At 36.3% G+C, this 22,266-nt stretch overlaps 1 protein-coding gene across 2 annotated transcripts; it reads left to right on the forward strand.

The window, feature by feature from the left end:
* The first annotated feature begins 2,352 nt into the window (after positions 1 to 2,352).
* On the forward strand, positions 2,353 to 6,026 carry LOC143348039 (lipase member H). 2 transcript variants are annotated; one of them, XM_076777850.1, is made up of 8 exons: positions 2,353 to 2,504; positions 2,624 to 2,681; positions 3,032 to 3,180; positions 3,774 to 4,016; positions 4,172 to 4,360; positions 5,308 to 5,458; positions 5,534 to 5,790; positions 5,903 to 6,026. In XM_076777850.1, the coding sequence occupies exons 1-7, from the start codon at positions 2,432 to 2,434 to the stop codon at positions 5,589 to 5,591; spliced, it is 921 nt and encodes a 306-aa protein (XP_076633965.1). In that variant the 5' UTR covers positions 2,353 to 2,431; the 3' UTR covers positions 5,592 to 5,790; positions 5,903 to 6,026. The 2 variants fall into 2 exon arrangements, with proteins under 2 accessions (XP_076633965.1, XP_076634049.1); XM_076777934.1 differs by having other exon boundaries at positions 5,889 to 6,000.
* Positions 6,027 to 22,266: the final 16,240 nt, after the last annotated feature.

Below are 22,266 nucleotides of genomic sequence, written 5' to 3' on the forward strand. Positions count from 1 at the left end.
CGGAGACTATCCTAGTAGATAGAACTTCTTCTAACCGCTTATTGTGATTACTGTTCAATATTAATAAAAGTTCGCATAGACTGTTCAAAGAAATAATTTAGTATACACTTCCGGTCACCTCAAGACATTTCCGTTTTTGATTAAGTTTTTATATTTAGCTACCCCGAAACTAAAACTGAGAAAATATTCTTCTATCATATCGCGAAGTATATCGCATTTTCTCGATACCCGGAATACTCCAATGATTCATTCAAAGATCGATCATTATTATTTTACGCGTAATACCTCACTGTATAGACATCAGGATGTCCTGTAATTACAGGGAAGTTAAGGGCGTCACTCATTCAACGTTGTTTCATTGCAAGCAACCGTAACGTATCAATAATAAGTCATAATTGAACGGTTCGTAAAGATACAGTTTTTTCAGAAGTGTCTTCAACGATAATCGAAACATTAATTTACTCTCGATATCCGCTTTCGCTTTTATTGCTTGGAAGCTTAGATATCGCCGATATCTCTTACGTTTCTTTTCGCTTCAAAAATTACTTACAACACGTAAAAGAATCATTTAAAATATTGACCACTTCTGAGACTAGAAATAACATTTCACGTATCGACAGATAATTATCAAAATTTGAATCAACGTGAAATAAAAGAAAGTGTTCCATAAATAGATAACTTTTTTTATATCTTTCAACGATTACTTCGTTTCGCCATTGGACAGTTATATTTTTACACGAGTCTGATAGCTAATAAGCGGGGGTAAACATCGGAAGAGAAAAGGGAAGACGTTCGAGGACGATGAGATTTTGGAAAAAAAGGGAAATTTGTCCGGTTCGAAGTCGGTGCACTCGGAGGGTATTTATCGAGTTGTAGCTGCAAACGCACTTAATACGCAAACGGCCTACCCACCGACCCACCTACCTACGTAGGCAGACGCGTATATATAGAAGCAAGGAAGGCGTGATATCACGACATCGGGATGCAGATGTTTAAGCCTACGAGAGCATAAGTTGGTAGGAGGAAGACATGTTGGTACCCGCGCTTAAACTATACTCGTTACACGTCGTTATTAATGGTCGATGTTTCGCGCCAGGACCGTGTGTATCAGCTAGTATTCACGTGTCCCTCTAACCTGCGAACGCCCACGAGAAAATTGTCTCGTTCGTCCGGTGAATATCGGTCGACTCAAAAGAGTCAATTAATCCCTTCGCTGCGAACAACGTGTATATAATAAGTACTCAAAAAGTACAAGCTCGCGTACGGAGAACGTCAATACAATTCGAGAGTTTACTACCAGCTTAAAAGCAGCAAAATAGCCGACTGAACGTTAGATTTTTATACGTGAGTCCGTTCAAAATTTATTTGTAAAATGGATTTTCTTCGGTTATTCATAACTCGAAGAGTAAAATACTTTTTACATTTTTTAATTAGTTTAGCGCGTAGATTCAGCTCCTTAAGCATTTGCATATATTTCTGAAACACCTCGCCGGATACAACAGACTAAAATCGTTCGTTCCACTAATTTTCGTAATTCAATTGGTCTTACGTGTCTTCCACTTGATCTGCAATCACAGTAATCTCTAACGTAACAAAATAATGTCTTCAGAGCTTATTACGTGGACGTCGTGGATTCTGTTCCGTAAGATCTTTTTGTGTGTCAACTTTATACATAACGCATGTAATCCAATTTTCGTCTCGTTAAGGATAGAGTTCATGCAGAGTAGACATCCTTGTCCTATTCACTCCGCTTTCTTTCTTCTCTACTAATTACATACTCGCAGTCACACGTTTCTTTATGTAGTTACAAGCTACTCTTGAGTCTATCTTTAAATAAGAGTTGCATAAGCCTACCTAAATTGCAGACCTTATAATCACTGTGACTTTAATTTCGTACTATTTAAAGTTTAATTTCATGTTCATGATTCGCGGGAAATTTATAATTTCTCCGTGCCACTGACTATTTGCATTACTCTCCATTATTTTATTTATCTTTAAAAGAATCGATTCTTCGTTCTATAAATGTAGTTAATAAAATTTCTTTATATTATAAATACTTCGATAAGCTTGATCCATTTTGAACTGCTACGTTAATACTTGTCCAGTTTATTCAAATTATTTCTGAAGGTAGAGTCTGGCCAAGAACTATGTACGTTCGTTCGTTGTCATTTTGCTATTGCATACTTCGAACGTGTATCATGCGATACGAAAATATTAGAATAATTCTGTCAATCAGGCATTAGTCTTACATCATTTCATGACTTCCTCGTTACGTGACAGTCTGGTGGAGTGGGTACTTTGTATATATTGCGACTGTTTTCCTATATATTTCATAACGCGGAAATATCACGCGCAAAGTATCGATGCGTTCGTTCTACACCCGCTAGAATCATCGTGCGTAATTTTTTTTATTCGTCGATCGAAAATAACGATGTCAAAGTTATGCACGTGTCTATGCATAATTTTGTACTTGACTGTAAACAATGTTGCCTGTGCGGGAATATGTACGTACAAATTTACATTTCTATCGTATGCTTTGCTACCTATTTGTGCCCTTGTCGCCAGAAACAGAGAAGGTGAACACTCGGACAGTGATCGATTAATGGCGTCGTTTATTGCACAGGTGAACAAGAAAATAGTCCTGGTGCTGTTGGAAAAGTTCGTCTAAAGATTTTCAAGGGGTTCGTGGAACGTTGTTATTATTTCGACTGAACGTATTATTTCACGTATCATTGTTTAATATTTTATTCGTTTCTCTAAAACAGCCACATAAATATGTCGATGTAAAATTAATATAAACAGACTAGCCAGTTTCATAATTTAATATAAAATTTCGCGGTTCCCACATAGTTTATTTTAAACAGGTTGACATACAGAAAGAATATATTATACCTCTAAATTTTTAATTTTATATTATCGATAATTTCTTAAGTTATTTTTTGTTGCTCGATATCAATGCACTTTACAACGAATACTCTGTACAATTAAAAGAAACGAATAATGTGTTACGAAATGATTGTTTGAACTTCAGTAACAGTTCTTTTTCTACGTCCACCGAGGGCGCATTAATGAATCCAGGGAAAATTGTGGAAGATATCACTACGAATAAAAACTCGATTCTCTACATACACGGATTTATGGAGAATACGGAATCCGACAATGTTCAAATAATAATTAAAGGTACTGTATGAGTAAAAGAAGTTTGTAACAGAAAGTGTGGCAGAAATATTTGAAAATTAACTTTTACGAAATTTGTGTGTAATTCCACGCATGTTCAGTGATTTTATTTTAAAGCGACAAAAATGTATCATTCTTTCATCGAAAAAAAACTGCGTTAAACAAAAATGTTAAGCGCATCGAGTATAAAGAGTGTGGATTAGAGATCAATAATAGCACTTTAATTACTATATTACATTCTAATTAGTACCCAGGATGCACCGTTATTAACTTAAATTGAAAATTTGAAATTTAACTACGTTATTGTAGAATTTAAAAGTAATTAATTTTATGAATAAAAATATTAAGGCACATCTATCCTAATACTAATTCCCAAGATATTTTTGTAAACAATAAGATATTGAGAGTGTTTGTTTCGAGTAAGACACTGTCTATTAGGTTAAAATCACCAGAATTTTTCATTACCATGATTCAAAACCGATCAGCGTAAAGATTGCCAAAACTATCTAATAGGATACTAATATTTATCGTGAAAATTGAAGTAGAAAATATTTAGAAAAATTGAAACACAATTATGCCTGCTTTTACGTTTGCAGCATATCTGGAAAAAGGAGACGTCAACGTTATCTTGGTCGATTGGGGTGAAATAGCGATCGACCTTAATTACGTATACGTTGCCAGTCAAGTCCCCGTGATAGGAAAGGCAGTTGCAGAATCTTTGGAGAAACTCGCTGAATTGATTGATTTGAACACATTACACGTGATCGGGCATTCGTTGGGCGCTCACATTGCTGGCCACATCGGAAGATTTGTGAATGTCACTCTCGATCGGATAACAGGTAAGTTCTTAAAATGGGCCAGAATAAAAATCGATATTTTTCAAGATCGACATTATGCAATAAAGTACACTTTTCACGAATTTTTCCACGAAGAATGAACAGAAAACTAGTGAAAACTAGTGGAGTATCCTAAAAATAGTGATCGTTCACTGCAGGATTAGATCCAGCGCTTCCCCTATTTTATCCCTCCACGTGTCACATTAGATCAAGCGACGCAGAAGCTGTCGTTATCCTCCACACCGACGGTGGCTTTTATGGAACACCGATCGACTCGGGGACTGTTGATTTCTACGCGAACAAGGGAATCAGTCCTCAGCCAGGTTGCCCTATAATCATTGGAGGAGGTAAATCATAATGCGCATCGTTAACACATTCGAGTTCCTCATGACGATAGAATGTAAAGAATTTCAATGGGCTCCGAACGCGCCACTTACAACCTGACAACCAGTCATTTTTGTAATTCATAAAGTTTTCACTTAAAGTGTCTTAACACCTCTAAAGATTATCACTAGTTATAAACTGACAACAGCCTGAGGAAATTTCAAATAATACGGCTGTACTGTTAGAACGTTTATGAGCGTCGAAGACGTTTCCTTCGGTAATCGTAATATTTTTTAATTCTACTACTCCTGATTTGAACAAAAAGTGTAAGAAGTATAGATTTAACAAGCATACGTATATTTATTAACTTTAAATTATGTCGTACACAACCGTTTTCGATCAAAATGTATAAAGTATAATTTGAAGTGAATAAATGTACGATTACTTGCAAAATATATACTTCTTCTTTTTTAATTATTAAAAAAATTCTCTAATAGACTTCTCAAACAAAATTAGATTTAAATAAATTGTTAATTTTTCACTTACTCGACTAACAAGGGACGTACACGAATACGAAAATTTTGAAATATTGTATGCAAGTAGAATAGTTCAACCATAACTGAAACCTATTTTTCGTTGAAGGAATGAAATTCACCGCACGAAAAAATGTAGAGTTTTCTGTCTCGTGAAATATTTCTAGGACAATGGAGATATCAGCAAAACATTTAAACAAAAGCTGTATGCTTCTGTTTCTTTAAAAAATTATGAACCAGTAATTATCAAAAGATTCTTGATTTTTAAGTTGTTTTCTTGATCATCATTTGTGCACTTTAAATTTACTAAATTTAAGGAATTAATTATGTGTCTCAAAATATAATAGACACTTCAATTTCTAATACTAATTTCTGTAAATGCAACATAACCGTCAACGTTTACGCCTCGTTGGTGGATTAAATATTTTTATTGGAAGAATTGTGCAGTCATCAAAGATCCACCAAAATATATGCGGAGTCATTAAACAATCCTAAATCATTTCCGACGCACAAGTGCTTTGATAAAATAATAGAAGCCAGGAAGGACGAGCCGAAAGTTTATTTTGGTGATTCTACGCCAAAGAACATGTAAATTAAACGTTTCGTATAATCTTATTTTAATAAAATTCTAATAACGATTCTAATAACATTTAATCTTTCCAGATACGGTGCATACTGTTTCAATACACACGCGCAATCCCCATATGGTAAAGGGACCTAACATATAACGCCTCTAACATAATCACCAAACGAATCACCATAACCGGAATAGAATAAAAAATAACCTACGCGACAAACAAATTGTATTTATTTTAAGAAAGGAGGAACAATTCGATCAATCCAATATTGATTAAATTAAAAGAACCTTCAAATGATAAGGAAAACCTATCGTAACATGCGTCCATAAACTAAACATCGAAGTAAAACATATTTCAATATAGTAGCTTAAACAAAACAAAATAATGTTAGGAGCTGGTAGCCCAACGAGTAACGATCAGAAATAAACTATTCATTACAGTTCGCTTATTCCAGTTCGTCGGCAGGGAAGAAAACGTTCCAGTCGATTCGAGGAATACGCGAGGTTCGAGAAACAGAGAAAAACGAAGAGAATCGACAGTTTTGAAACGGGATTGCCGATGTGTGTCGACATCGCGAAGGTAAAAATACACGAACGTATAAGTGGATAGGTGTGACATGATTCGCGATAGTTCATAGACAACCCGAGCTTCCAAGCTGCCAGTCGCGAGACGCCCTCCAGTTTATGTTAATGGCCGGAGCTCCACTTTTATACCACCTCGTAAAGCGGATCGTGGCCGTCACGATTGGAAAGTAATCACCTGCGTCTCTTCGCAGCCACCTTATTGCACGTTCGTACGTGGCGTTTTACACGCCACGACTCTCGAGACGCGAGCGTTGTTGTTCCAATGCGACTGACATCGAAAATGGGACGTTTCGATCGGGGGAAATATTATAAGAGTCTCTAACGGCTTCAAGAAATTGAACGAGACCGCGAACGTTTTATGGAATATAATCCAAAAATATACCGAACATTTTACGTACGCGCGACACTTGTAAAACAATTTGTGGACTTTACTCGGTACGAACAAGTTTGGTAATGTTATTAATATTCACGAAGGCTTGTCTCTGATAACGACTGCTTTTACATTTCGTTAAAAATATCGATATTACCGTGGAGAATCTTACTCTAGCGATTTCAAGAAATATGAATTGTATTTTGAAAATATTATAATTGTTATCGTCATGTTTATGGTCTTTGCTGGTGCTAGATTAGTAATAAACGATGTTATTAATATTGACGAATGTTTGTTATCAATAATATTTTTACTTTTTATCGAAAATATCGATGGTTTAATTTCTCAATTGTCGAAGTTACAGAAATTTTACGAATGAAACAACTGTGTACTCGAATTTCTTTTTAAACGCTCGACCCTCTTTTTGCTTATTTCGCGTAGGTACATATTTTATCTGAAGTTAAGAGGCCGTTTCACAAACCATTAGGTTAATCGTTCGAAAAGCAATAAATTTGATCCGTGATCGTCGGTGCACCGTGATACCGTGCAGATGACAGGCAAGACTTTCCTATCACTTATTCGCGCAGTCTGGACGCGGCAGACAAGCGGACATGTCCATACGCAGACGATCGTAGGATTGCAAATTCAAAAAAGAGAACCCGCCGACCCACGCTACCGCGTAGTTCTCCATTGCTAATCAATTGACGCCGTATCAGAGGTTCTTTAACCCCATTGTGTTCCACGAAGGGTACACGTACCGCTGAACACAGTATAATGGACATGTTTCTACGAAAATCCTCTGACGTTTCAACGACAACTGCATACATATAGTGGCGAGCTATAGAAACAACTACTCCCTACAACTACGCTAAAATTATTTTTAATTTATAAACTCGAGGTACATTCTTAAACAATATTATATATTGCAATATTTTGTAATCTCTGAATTACAGTTTTGCGAATATTTTCTTGAACAACGTAATAACATTAATTTAGAAATAAGTTTTCTTCCCATAATAAATATGCTTCCTTAATCGTCAATTATAATGCAATTACCAATCACTCATGAATAGAACATCTAGAAATAAGTGTTACATAAATTAATAGATAGTTTTTATTTAAATGGTAGCCGTGATAATTATTATATTCTACGTAATCGCGATTCGTAATTTTTTTAAACGGTACTTGAAAAGTTGTGCGAACAGTCCATGTCTTTGAAACTATTATACATAAAAGAATTATATAACTTAATATAATACGTGTATACGATGGTGCAAAGCGTCAAACATCTTTATTAGTTTTCCTTTTATAAAATTTCAAAGATGGTCTACATTTTCAGAGTCTAAACTAGAGTGCTATCTTCAAAATCCGAAACAACCCTTATGTTACAGGCATTGGATTCGTTTGTACAAAGGCTTTTAACCCAGATGACAAAAAGCGTATAGTTTCATTTAATAAAATGGAGGTCACCTACATATTTTGAAAACTATTCCATCGAAACGAACTGACTTAACTTGAAATTGTTACTTATACATAAAATGCATTCTACTGAGGCCAACGGAGAGAAAATTCGTAACTTGGTAGGAGAAAAATGGAATTTATCGGTTCAGGAAATATTCAAAATTGCAAACATACCGACATCGACAATTCATAGACATATGAAAAACAAAATGGAAGTTACGTCTATACCAGTTTACAATTTAAAAATTGATTAGAAATGAGAAACATTGATGGGTGTGTGATTTTAAATGCACGCGTACCTGTGTCTGAAGAAGACAGAATTTTGAACGCAGAAGGACATCATGCTTCCATCGTGCGCGTCCGTTCCATTATCAGTTCGCACGTTTCCGGCGTCTCAAAGTCACAAATGGTGCTTCCGTTCACAAATTACACGCGCGTTTTAGAGAATCCACTGACTGATTTGGTCAACTGACGCATGAATAACCGATTATAATTTCATTACGAACGCGTAGCATCATGAATAATTAATAAAAATCATCTTGTTCGCGTCGCGTTTCGTTCTCGGAACTTCCAATCGAACGATACTTGCATTTATTTATTATTTGCGTCTCACGACAGAGCAACGTTTTCTGAATCCCGAACGGAATTTCAGAATATCGAACACTATGTTATTGGTGACTCATCTATGTTCATATCGTTTCAATTCACCATTGATCTCCGTTCCAATAGTTTCACAAATCGTTATCTTTCAATATTATCCTGCGTAGCTAAGTTGTAATTCCATAAAATTTGATATTTTTCTATATTTCTTCAATTTTTTCTTTCGATTGATAATTTTAATTCCTTAGCATTTTTGTAATTTGTGAAAAATAATATAATAGTAATAGCGTTGTCTCCGTACAACATTTTAGGATTTAATTTAAATAAAACTGAAATTGCCAAAGTATGTAGTTTAATATTCCGTTTAAATCGAAATATTAATATCAATGGTGGATGCTTTGATCGAATTATGTTCAATTCTACGAAAATAGAGCAATTTCATTTTGATCTACGAAAACGGCGACTTTGTGTAATGCGAACCATTATAATTATATTACTGCTGACACGTCGAAGAACCTCGACGCAAGAAGGATGCATCGTGTCGTTCAGGGTAAAGTAGGACCGGGGAATTCCTTTCGAGTTTAGTATCATTGGCGGCAAATTAAAGGCCGACCCTCAAAGCGACCGAACGAAAATAAATGCTCCTTGAACTTGGAGCACACAAACGAATTCTAATCGAACCAATTAAATTTACTGAAACGTCGAGTTCCGCTCGTTTTATCGTCGGCTCCCTTCAAATGTTTCTCATTAATTCCGTCTAATTTAAAAATAAGTGAATAAATTTGAAAACGATTCACAGGAAGAAATTAACAAAGAAACGCGTCGTAATACTTGATACTTGCAATTTTGTTTACAACCGCAGCTAGTCCTAGATTCTAGAACAACCCTTACATAAGGAAAACCAAAAAATTACAAACGATAACCATGATTATCCACGAATCGATTTTCCTAAAAAATATTAAGTGGCTTTAACGTGTGCTTGAAATAAAAATTTTTTTCGATTACAATACTTTCCTTTCTTATAAGTAATTTAGAAAGAAAAGAGTGCACTTCTTTCGGTTGAGTTTGATATAATCGGTGTTTATAGAGCATGTAAATTAAAATTATTGTGTTGGAATAAAACGAAAACAATAGTTAATTTAACAGCAATCGCGGCCTTTGAGATAATACATATTTACAGTTTATGCAACGCAATACATTATTGAAATTGCTACTTGATCGTAATTGCAAATAATGATACCGGCTGTCTAGCTACAATCTTGATATACAGAGTAGAATATATTCATGTAAAATATGGTGCACAAATTATAGAGTGCTGCACTATACGTTTAAACAGTCCAAACGAAAACGTTTTCATTACTCACGTAGTAGTAACATTGTAGACACCAGGGGTGACGAACTGACGGTTCGCAAATTTATGGCTCTTTTCCCCCCTTTTCTGTACCGCAAAAGCGTAGAAGAACTTCCCCTACTATGCATAGGCTCGCTGGGCACTTAATGGTGAGAAAATGGAAACTCTTATATGGAAACATGTTATTATATTTATATGCTCTACGTATTCTTACTTTCGTCGCCATATAATATTGGGTTATATAATATTTATTTCCTCAATGTTTTTACCGATTTTCCATTGTTAAAATATTTCAATAGACGAAGTAAAAGTCTGATGAAAGTATCGCAATCAAAAAGGACTCGTTCTCTAAATATGAGCGATGAACATTTCTTTCATACGGTAGCTTTTAATCTATCCACTCGTGGGCAGTATCTTTCACTATAAATCGTCTGGTTATGCAGTAAAAGTTTATAATTAAATATTCAAGTATCGCCGTCGACGCGAACGGACTTATTACACAACTTAATAGTTCTCGGTGCAATAACACGTGATAAGGATGAAAACAATTACGGAGCGTAATATGTGGATCACGATACCCTGACTAATACCACAGACGAGGTATACGAATAGTTCTTTCACCCAATATATCACTCAAACATCTAACACTCTATAAAGATTTGTTTTTGGTTGCTTGTTGTCCGCATGCGTAACCGCTGACAGTGTAACGTGCACACGGACGAATTCTAATTAAATCAATTAAATTAACCTGAATAGCCTGGGCTTGTTAACCGCGATAGCATGTGTGACTGGCGTTCGTGAGAACCGCTATAACCGCTCGATCAATGAACAGAAACCGTAACTTATTTCCCCTTGGAAAACATTTATTAAATCGTGGCAGATGAAAGAAGCAAGCAAGATAATTAAATTCTGCGAGCAAATGAAAGCAACAGATGTAAAACACGAGCAGATGCAGTTTTACGTGCACTGTAACTGATTGAAACGGCTCTCTGCCAATTTCTCAACAATGCTTTAATTTACAACCTGTAACCATTTGAACCTATGATTTTCGAATTAGGGGATGCGACCCCTCAAACATATTTTCCTGTATTGATATATTTATCTTTGGGATTTAGCAATTTTTATATCGTTTTAATTATATCACTTTCTTCGTTTAATAAATGTCTTCTAATTTTTAGCACAAAAAAATTTTGATTTTTCTAGAATATTATTTGCAATATAAGGTAGAACATCATTTATTGGAACCAAATTTTCATCAATACACGATTTACTAAACTTCTATTGAACTCTTATCTAAACTACTGTCAAGTGTCACTCGAGTTGTATGAACATCTACCAACAAAAATGCAAACAAAACATATTTATCCTGTGTTATCGTACAGGTAGTGAATAGAGTTATTAAATGGTTGAAATTCAAAATTAAGTTACAGTTTTTGAAAAGTTTGCAAAGTCTTTAAACATCAACGATTAATTCTGTCCACAATTAACAAAACCTACAGTAAATATTCACTGGTCGTCAATTTTGTTCACTAAACCAAATAAAGAATTTATTTACCAAGTTTCGTACTATTCGTGACTAAAAACTAAAACACATTTTCTTGTGAAACGTTCGAACGCAAAGTCTCGTCCACATCTCGATTATTTATAAAAGGAAAGGTGAATCGGTACGAAATATTCTGCGGAACGTCATCGTCGAACGTTTGGGTTCACCTCGAGAGCGTCAACGATATCTCTGGCGGGACGACTGTGAGTCCCCTCGTAAGTAAAATAAATGTTCCGTGTAAAGTGTCATGGCTTAATTTTAATTTGCAGCACCGTAACCTAATTGTCGCGATACGTATTACGCGCTTAACGTCCAACGCGAGCGTTTAATTCCACCGTGCGGATCGAAGTGCACTCGAACGCACACAGTGTTTGGATATCTAACCGCTCGCCGAGACCAAGTCGACGCGTTCTTAATTGTGTTGTTAACATGCAGAACCGTAGCGTAAAGCTAACTGCGTAAAGCAACATCCACGCACGCGAGCGAATTCTAATCGAACCAATTAAATGAACCCGACAGTGCAACTGGTTCGTTACGGCATCGTGTGGCTCGGTAGAACCGTTATCACCGGCGCCCGTGAAAAGACATCCGAAAAACAACCGCCACTTTTCCCTTCCTGGCTATTCGTTCCCCGACTTATCAACTGGCATGCTATATTTCACCTGGAAATACCAGCGAAAGAACGATACATCAATTTCGCCACGCGTTTTATTTATTGACCGCCGAGGTGTTTCTCAAACGCGCCGTTCTACCTCGGTCGCCATATTACCGATATTTAAAATCAAAAGCGATTTATTGCACTGTGTACGCGTTAAATAATTTCCTATTTCGTTATATCCTACTTTAAAATAATACAACTGCCAAAGCTTCTATGCTTATCGCAATAGGAATAGTTTCTTTATTTTAAAATGTTAGGTAAAGTATTTTACTCTCAAGTCAAAATTAACCTGTGAGTCAGCGAACGTCTCAAACACTGCATTAATCCGAGTCCACTTTGACCCAAATCTGAATTTTGTTATTTTGCATTCCAGTCCAAAGATTCAAATCGAACTTAATATTCTTAACTTTATAAGTTTCCGTAATATTAATATTATTATTGTTATTCATTCGAAACAAAAATATCACGACACTGAAAGAAACAGTTCGTACGGATTCTAACGGACCCAGAATTCAACAAGAAAACGATTGATCAAAGAAAACTACGATGTTTGCTTCCACATCGTTCATTGATACCAGCTTGTTTAAAAAAATGAATTCCTGGAATCGATTAATGCCCAATTTTATCGGAAAGTTAAACGCGACGAACAAGACCATCAACAATGCCCGTGACGCAAGAAAGCGTCTAACTTCCAAGGCTGAATCTCGAGCCATTCATGCTTCACTGAGTAAGACGAAACAAATACAATCGTTACGTATCGTCGGGGCCCCTTCTTCCGCCAGCTAAACAAGAAACCCATACACAATCCGTTGGAGGATATTACACACAATACACTTCCACTTCCACCCATCGTGCTGGCCAGCACGAGTGTTGCGCACGAGGCGCTGCAACCGGTGCGCCTCTCCAGAGGGCATAATTCTTTGATCTCGATTTTTGTCCACTCTCCCTTCCACCCCCCCCCCCCTCCCTTCCTTCCTCCCCCACCCCTCTCGATGGCCGTTCCACATCGCGTACCGCCCTCTCCCCGCACAGAAAATTCAAGACCGGTTAATCCAGATTAACTTTGAGCCGACGTACGTAGGGTACGTGCGTATATACACGCCTATGTACGTCCGTGCACGTGTACATACATATGTCCGTAGCGGCGAGAGCGAGCCTCGATCGGGAGTAACGATCTTCCGCGATCAAAATGCAACGATACTTTCCCCCCGGAGCACTCGCCGGACCTGTCCTACCGCTGCACCGAGCTCTTCTTCTGCATAGGCAGAATTACGAACGCGTGCAGCGTCTGCTCGTCGTGACCTACACGAGTCCACCCATGACCGTAAAAAGACAGCCTTGCGTAATGGGCCTGATGGCCCGCGAAAGTTCCCTGCGCCGGGGATAATGGACGACGCCCCGGAACTCGCGAGGGAACGCGTCTCGAACCGGCACGCGCCGATTTCGATCGCATTTATGGGAGAGATAGTTTCAAAAAAAATATTTGACAGGCACTTTTTTTCTCGAACGATAAAACGATGTCCATTTCGAAAGGGTCAGACAATCTCCAAAGTGAGGGTGCTGGAAACATGGATTCGAAATATGTATCTCGGGAACTGGTCGGTGTAGGACAATTTTTTTTTGTAAATCGTGTGTTTCCGATCGAAAAATTTAATCGCGCGAGATTTTCTAAAAATTTAGTTATGAATACAGTGTATGCTTCCAACAACCCCACTGTGGGGGATGTTTTCACCCTTAAAATATAAATATATAAAATTCCACCCTTAACCCTTGAGTGGACTCTCAATCTCAATTGAATTATTTTATTTAAAGTATATAAGAGATAATTAATTTTCTAAACCGATAGAGCTACAATTAAAGTTTACACGTTTTTCGTAACAATTAGTAACGTCTGTTAAGAAAGGCGATAAACACGTTGCAACCGAGAATGCTTAAAACAATCTTTCTATTGCAAAACATGTCACGTTATACATACAAAATTACAATTAATTACAACGTTAACTTTTACTCTGGGAATAAGTCAATAAATACCAGAGTATAGTGTCAGTAAATGCAATCGTAATTATTAAACTTCGCGTATATATCGTAATTTTTTATTTCAGTTGCATTTATCGAGCCTCGAATAGTTTGAGATACGCGAAGAATATATTTTTTACCTACAGAAAAAAAAATGTAAGATCAAAATTGTTGAATTGTTATCTGAACTACGACTGATAAATTGGTCACAGAATGATGACCTGGCCTACGTCCGTAGCGTTAATTGAACCGATTGCGATTCAAATTTGCGTTTAAGATGTGTATCCAACGCCAAGAAGAGGGTACCTATCGCGATCCTGAGTCGCTGTATAAGGCATCGTTCTCGATATTAATGATGGCAACGCATCGCAAGTAATGAACACATGCACAACCTGTCCCGCCCACGTGCGTACCCAGCTTTATATGCATGCAACGACATTATCCGTGCAGTGCTGTATCAAAGATTCTCCTAAGTTTGCAGGAAATTGGACTATTATCTTCATTTTAATAATTGAAGCGTTACTTCAAGTTCATCTTGTTATCATAAACTTATGCACTTCGGTTAATGGCTGGGGAAATTCCTTATTGCCAATAAATGGTAAACGAAATTCTGTGCAGTAACTAAGACCTATCTATGGAAAAATCATATCTTATTACGCGTCCACAAATTATGGAGAAATCTACTTCTACGAGCTACAGAAATATAAAGGGAGACCGAAAATTAATTAAACAAACTTTAGCGTATATTTTTTTCTTAATCGTTTTCAAATCGAACATGGATCAATATACTAAACGTTGTGGGTAGCTTTTGTAGGGTTATACTAATTATTTATCAACTTATTATAAACTTTGTATTAGAACGTATGTTATTTTGTATCCTTTCATTTGGGTTTGATTGTAACATCAAATGGAAATCTTTAGAAACTTTTCGTTTAAGTTTGAAATTAAACAGAAACATTAAATATAAGTATACAAAAATTAAGAATTAAGATTATCGTCTGAGTAGCAATTTAGTAACAATACCAAACAAATAATATTTTAGTGATTTTGGTTTGTTTTTCTTCAGTGGCGCTATAATTATATGACTGAAAGTAGATAAAGCAAAACCGTTCTTCTTCTTTGGATCCATATCTTTTTTCATCGACAATGAATACAATTTCAATAATGCTAGACAAAGTTAATATCGCTTATATAAAAGTCAATACGATTTATTATCACAACGAACAAGTGCAAATAATACAAATTTTGACAATTTTAAGTAACAATATTACACGATTACTTAACGTTTTCATTTATCTGTAGATCATAAGCGAAACGTGGATCTCTACACAAAGCTAATAATTGTTAAAATAATGTTTCGATTTAATTTGTATAAAAACACAAATAACATTCGTTCGTTATAAGACGAGGAATTCATCTTCTCGCGTAGTGAAGTTATAAATTCGGACACGTATTATTACGTTCCGGTCGACTTATTCGGAACAATAGAAACAGAAATAAGAACAGCACAGAACGACACAGTAACATCGATAACATAATTGTTGCACAGTTTGACGCAAAATCGAAGAATAATTCGAAACTTAAAACTAAGTATCCTAATTAATAATGTGATTTTTAGAAATATCAAAAACTGGGATCATCTTCGTTTAAAATCGTGAGGCCAATTAACTTAGAAAATGATAGCAGTCTCGTAAGAAAATGGATCATAGACTCTAGGAAGAATATCGAAACTATATACGAAAACCATGGTCAGCCATGATTTGGGTTACTTTTGAAAAGAAATTCATTTAAAACGTTCTTCCCTGTATCCAAAATCAAGAAAAAAAAGGTCATTACATTCGATTATTAACAATAATCGCAGAACACAAACTTGGAAAACCTGATTGCTAGTTTCGTTAGTCGTTCGTTAGGAATTTGGAAACACGAGGCACTGCTGCAACCAATCTTTATAACTTTTAGCCCCGGTTACTCCTACCTTATTCATGCGAGACCGCTTCTACTATATTTTTCAGCCCGTATACAGTCCCGCGTTTCTTTTTCGTGATTTTTCAGCTCGTCAGGACGAGCACTCGTAAAGACAGTCTTATCGCCAGCATCGTACCGTGATTACGGACGAACATTACAGACGAATCAAATAAAATAGCCGCTCGGGATGCCTGGGCTCTGCGGCAGCCCTCCGCCATCGCCACAGCCACCACCAACGGTGCACGTCGGTCTATCATAAAAAACCACCGTCCGATTCGAGGGGCGACAAGGGAGCTGCCTCGGGCGACCGTTAGTACGGAGCACAGAGCACGGATCATGAGAACATTTTCCTCCACTAAAACATCCATTCTGCCTTTATTATTTCCACCCATTCGGAGATAAAGTTTCGCGTAAACTGGCGTAAGTGGCGCGCGTAAAGCGGCCGTACGGCAGTTTGGTGGATGCCTCGGGCGCCGAAACATCTCGTAGAGTACTGATTTTCAACGTTACGAGACACGAACCCCAAAGCTGTCAAAGTGATTTCAACGACCGTACCGAAATCGACGCTCGAGAAACACCAAATCTTACAAAACGTTCCAAATTTCCTAAATATAATATACAGTCACTCCCACAAATTATACTGATAATGATGATTCACTGTAAATGAAACGAAAGCTTGTTTCCTATGAATCGAGTTGTTTTTAAAATTGGTCTAAGTTCATTTTTTTATACATTGAGATGGTTAATCGTATTTGAATGAAATGAAGAAGCTGTCAAAGTGATTTCAACGATGATACCAAAATCAACGAGTGAGAAGTACCAAATCTTACGAAACATACCAAATTTCCTAAATGTAATATGTGCGCCATCAATTCTAATGATTAGGACAGTCGACCGAAATATCTTGACAGAGTACTGATTGTAACTTCGTAAAATTATTTTTTATTATTTTTTATTTTTCTCTCTCATCCATCCCACAGATATTCTATTACATTAATGTTAATTGATTGAAGAAATGTTTCACGAACTTTAGGGCAGTTATTCGATTGCCAATTTCTAATCACGTAAGAATTACATTACGTGTAACTGTAAAATTTAAAATAATTTAAAAGCCCCATTCTTTTGTCGCTTTGGTTTAAATTACTTTTTAACATATTCAAGTATGTCCATTACATTATTTATAGATACTAAATTTCCAACATCATTTACCTCAGATTTTGCGATTTATCATTAATGAAAATCAACTGAATCGATAGATGTACGATTTTACGTGGCACTCGCTATACTTCCGCTAGCATTAACAATTTAAATAGAAACATCGCGTTGCTCGCTAACACTTTCATTCATCGCTGTGCATCCAGTGACTTTACATTGCAACGAACTTCACCATCCCTGATTTAAACCGTTCGAAAGCTCTGTACACGGTTGCACACCTCCGTTTCACGCTTTGCGAGACACCGCGCGGCATGGATACTGCGTGGCCGTCCACGGACAGCGTAATCTTCATAAATAGTCATAAAATCAACGGGCGGGTAAAGTGGCGGTGATTAAAATAAAGGTGCTTCCTCGATTAAATCAGCCCTCTTCATCAAACACGCGTGCATTTTCTCGACCCAGCTCCACCGTCTCGCTCTACCACGTTCGTCGTCGCGATCTACCTCGAGCGAACCGGTCCGATAGGGAGGGTCTCTATCGAGACCTGAACGAACATACCTATGAATTGATACTTCATGTAGATGCACGTACGCAATTGATTACGGAAAAAATCGCTCGTCCAAGGATCGGTCTAAATACGCACGCCGAGTAAGGGCGGATTCACATCACGCGTGTACTCGATCACACGAGTTTTTTTAATTAACGGGGCAAATTGCAAGAACAACAAACTCGTCGTTTGTGTACGTAAAATGAGGTACGATGATTAAGCTTTGTAGCAAAGACCTTCGCGCAACAGAGAACTGCTTGTTATCATTCATCGTAAAGTTTTTAACGATTATATAGTTGACACGTACAAAGTATTCCAGCATAGCGTGGTACAGACCGGAAGGAGTCGATTTTTCGTGCAAGAACGACTCGAAAGTATGTAATAAAATATTTTTAGTACGACCTACAGTTATCGAGAAAAATAAATAAAAATCTGTCAGATATGTATACACTTGACTAATTGTATAACTGGTAGGTATATTTTATAAAATAAACGACCATATAGCGTAAAGAGAAACAAGAAAATAACAATGGACAGAATCTCGAATGTTTACTCAAATGAAATTAATCGTAAAAGATAAATGTCTAATCTTTATTTTTTAAGGCAAATGATACTTTTAAAAATTAAATATAAAAAACTTTTCCACTTTTTATTATAGAAACAATTTAAATTTAATTAACAGAAATTCCTTTCCCGAACATGTTTATTATTCATTCTACGTTTCAACCTCATTTTTCAGGAGCAAATTAATTACAGAATAAGAAAAAACAAATTAGCAAATTATTTTCAGCCTACAGTTTCTTTTTGCATCACTGGAGCTAAGAATTTAGCAATAAATCCACGGTGTGAATCAGCCCTAAACCAGATATGCGATAAGCGTTCACATTCTTCGCAACCTGTCGCCTAACCTAATCAGACTTCCGTTGAAATGTAAGTGACTCGACTAGCAATAGTTTTCCATTAGCGTTGGAAATGATTTCGCTGGAACGAGAAACAAGTTTTTAAGGTCACTGCGAATGTCGTTACTTAATTCGCCATGCTATTGGACTACGAGTGTTAACTTTATGCACGTAATATCACATAAGAGAAACTATCGAGCAGATTGCGCTACAATGTTAAACTATTCGAAACGTTAACACGGTTTTTAATTATATTAATCAAATTGTGTTATAATCGTCCATCGTTGCCGAGAATACGATTAGAAATCCACGTTGTTCTAATTATCCATTGGAAAGTAATTAACGATGCAATTAAACGCGTTTAAGTAATACCTATAGTCGATTTACCCGATAAATATCTTATTAGTTAATTAGACCATCTTATTCACAGTTTTGTATAGACAAAAATACAGACAGCGTGCCCCAAATTTTAATAGCCATATTTTGTCAGCGTATTCTTTGGATCTGAATAAGAAAACATGTTATGTTAAATGTAATAATCACCATTAATAATCTGGAACAGCCTTTTCACGTTGTGGAGAATCGCAGCTAATGCAGTTCCTTCAGCAGCTTCGTGATTCCTAGACACTACTCTGAAAAGCAAACGCGAAAAAATAATCGCAACACTAAGAACAATCGCGATCAAATTCATATTATTATACTTGCAACACGATTAACATTTACATTTCGCAACGCTACGACAAACCGAGATTAATGTCTGCACGCAACTCTACCCTAGAAAAGCAAACGCGAAAAATTCTTATTGTTCGCAATTCTAAACAAAACCATACGATTAATGCAAATTATTTATAATTTTAAATAGAGAAAGAAACGCAAATAATTCGTATCTTCGTAATATTCACATTGGTCGCAACGCTATCCTAAAAGTAAACGCGATTAATATTCATATTTCGCGACACTAATAAAATCGCGTATCAAATAATGCGCAACGCTAATTTTACTAATGACTCCAGATGCCCATCTGAAAAACTACAAATACTACTACTACTACAATTAGAGACGAATACAGTGACATTAGTAATAACAAAGAATGACTCTCCATCCTCATCCGAAGATGAAGATGAAAAGCCATTTGTTGCAGCCCACTCTTGCGACAGTTTGTCAGGGCCTCTTCGACTCATCGAGCCTTTTCTTTCTTCGGCGGTCCTGCCAAAGTCTGAAACTTAATACTAGGCTCGAGATTCCCTGCAATGCATAGTCCTCCAACGATTCTACGAATCGTTATCGGAACAGATGTGGAAAAACTCGAGCGGGACGAGCGTTTCGGGGGAACCTACCGCGAACGAACGCGACCGCGAAGAGCAACTGTAAAGCCGCGCGATTTCAAGAATCGATAGTAAAGCCAAAACGAACGGTACAAACCGTTTGGATCGGCAAACATTTCGACCCTCCAAATCGAACTACAGGTACAGGACCTGTGGCAGTCCTGCCCTGACCCTACCTACTTATACCTAACACACATACTAGAAAGTAAGTTACCTACCTACCTAACGCTATATTTAAAAAATTGCAAAACCCATTCTCGCAAGCAAACACTCCACGGTTCTCACACAAAATGTTCGGGCGCGGCCTAAACTAGAGAGGATTCCCCGGGGTTCCTCCGACACCCGAACATTGTAACAACATTCATACTCTAAGGTACGTACCAATTTCCTGAAATCAACCGACAAAGGCTAGTGGCCATTGCGTATTTATATTATATATATTACATTATTTTCATCTAATAGAATTTTTGATAAAATATACTATTGTATAAATGATCGTAATTGATTTTCATTCTGTTGCTTAAAGTCAAGAAGCTAAGTGTCGTTTATATTTCATTAAATATTTTGTAACACGATCTTCGTGTATGCAAAAGAATATGTAAAAGATGAAATAGAAGTTTCATTGTAAATTATGATAAACTTTTAAAACGACGTAATTCCACAGCCTAACCACAAACATACACATGTGGAAATTGCGTCGCGCACGATACACTAGCGCAATGTCAGTCGCACACATATATATTATTAGAAATTCTTATTAACTAAATCATCGTGCCCATCGCCTTCACTCGCACAAGTAGCACCTGGGCACTTGGGTGAATTTAGGCAATGAACACGGAAAGATATCTTGAAAATCCTGATCTAGAAAAAATAGTTATTGTGAATAATAGCGTAAAACGGACTAGTTTCTCTATTTTTTCTTATTTAATTTTAATATCAGAATTAATACTTAAAAGATGTTATTTTATAAAAAAAATATATTGATAAAAATTTAATTATATAAGAAAAAAGACTTCAATTCAGAATTTATAATAAAGTAAACTACTTTGAAGATTTAAGATTAATTATTAAAACAAATTAATCAGAATATGTAACCCTCGAACGATTCTGTCGTCAAAGTATATTTTGAAAATATGAAAATAGTGCACAATGTATATTACTTTGATTCTAGAATCTATCCGTCGCGAAATATCTTCTTGTGCATTTTAATAAATAAGGAAAGGCTATGATATATTTGGTACAAAATCATCAAATTATAATATGAATGAGACAATTGAGACAAGCAATTGAAAAGACAATCAATATTAAAAATTGTATTCAATAATCGTCATTGCAAAGTGAATGTAAGTACTCAATATAAAAGACAATCAATATTCAATCTCTATTATAAACATTACTCTATAGTATACTTTCAATCATAAATATTCTTATTCAGAATCATTTGTCATATTGTAACACTTATCATATTAAAAATCGCGGCGCACAAGAAAACCCTATCCTGAACTAAAACATAATAGTGAATGTTACTACTCACAGGTATGAATCATACCCGCGGTCACTATATTCGCCAAAAATACTAAGTATACAACTGGTCACCCGTGTTGATTCGGATCTTTCATCCTTCAACATGGTTGGGGACCAGAGGAAACAAAATAGCATGCGACTCACCAATTGTAGAATGCGAGCACACGAGCGACGATGTTGGTTAGTAGGAGTCGTCAACGAAGTCAGCAATGAAGTCAGTATCAATGTTAGCAGCGAAATCATCGACGAATTTCTCTGAATCCACAAGTACGATGATGAGATGTCAGGATCCTGTAGAAAGAAAGAGTAAATGTTTAACGAAAAGGTGTCTACCGTATTTGAAAACTTGATGTTGGAAAATTTGAATCAAACAATTTTTTCTAATCGTATTCGAAATAAAGTACGAAGGATACTTACATTTTTTGCACGTGGGCATCGTCAAATTACTCCTTTTCGCATAGATGCAGGTTTCCTGTCGAAATGTGTTCACAAACTCTCAAAGCATTATGGTGTCGCGTCGGTTGAATCTCCTTAGTTTGACCGTACTTGAGCGTAGTTGAGAGTCTCGTATAGTATTTCTAATTACGGGCTTTAACAGAAATAAAACACACATTTGTTAACAGACACTTATTAATATTGCATAAATGCATCGATGGAGAATGACGAAGAGAATAGAAACGGGTAAAAATGAAAAACGCGTTTGACCGTACTTGAGCGTAGTTGAGAGTCTCGTGTAGTATTTGTAATTACGGGCTCTAACAGTAATAAAACACAAATTTGTTAACAGACACGTATTAATGTTGCATAAATGCATCGATGG

Source organism: Colletes latitarsis, chromosome 1 (genome assembly GCF_051014445.1).
Source record: "Colletes latitarsis isolate SP2378_abdomen chromosome 1, iyColLati1, whole genome shotgun sequence".
Classification (NCBI taxonomy): domain Eukaryota; kingdom Metazoa; phylum Arthropoda; class Insecta; order Hymenoptera; family Colletidae; genus Colletes; species Colletes latitarsis.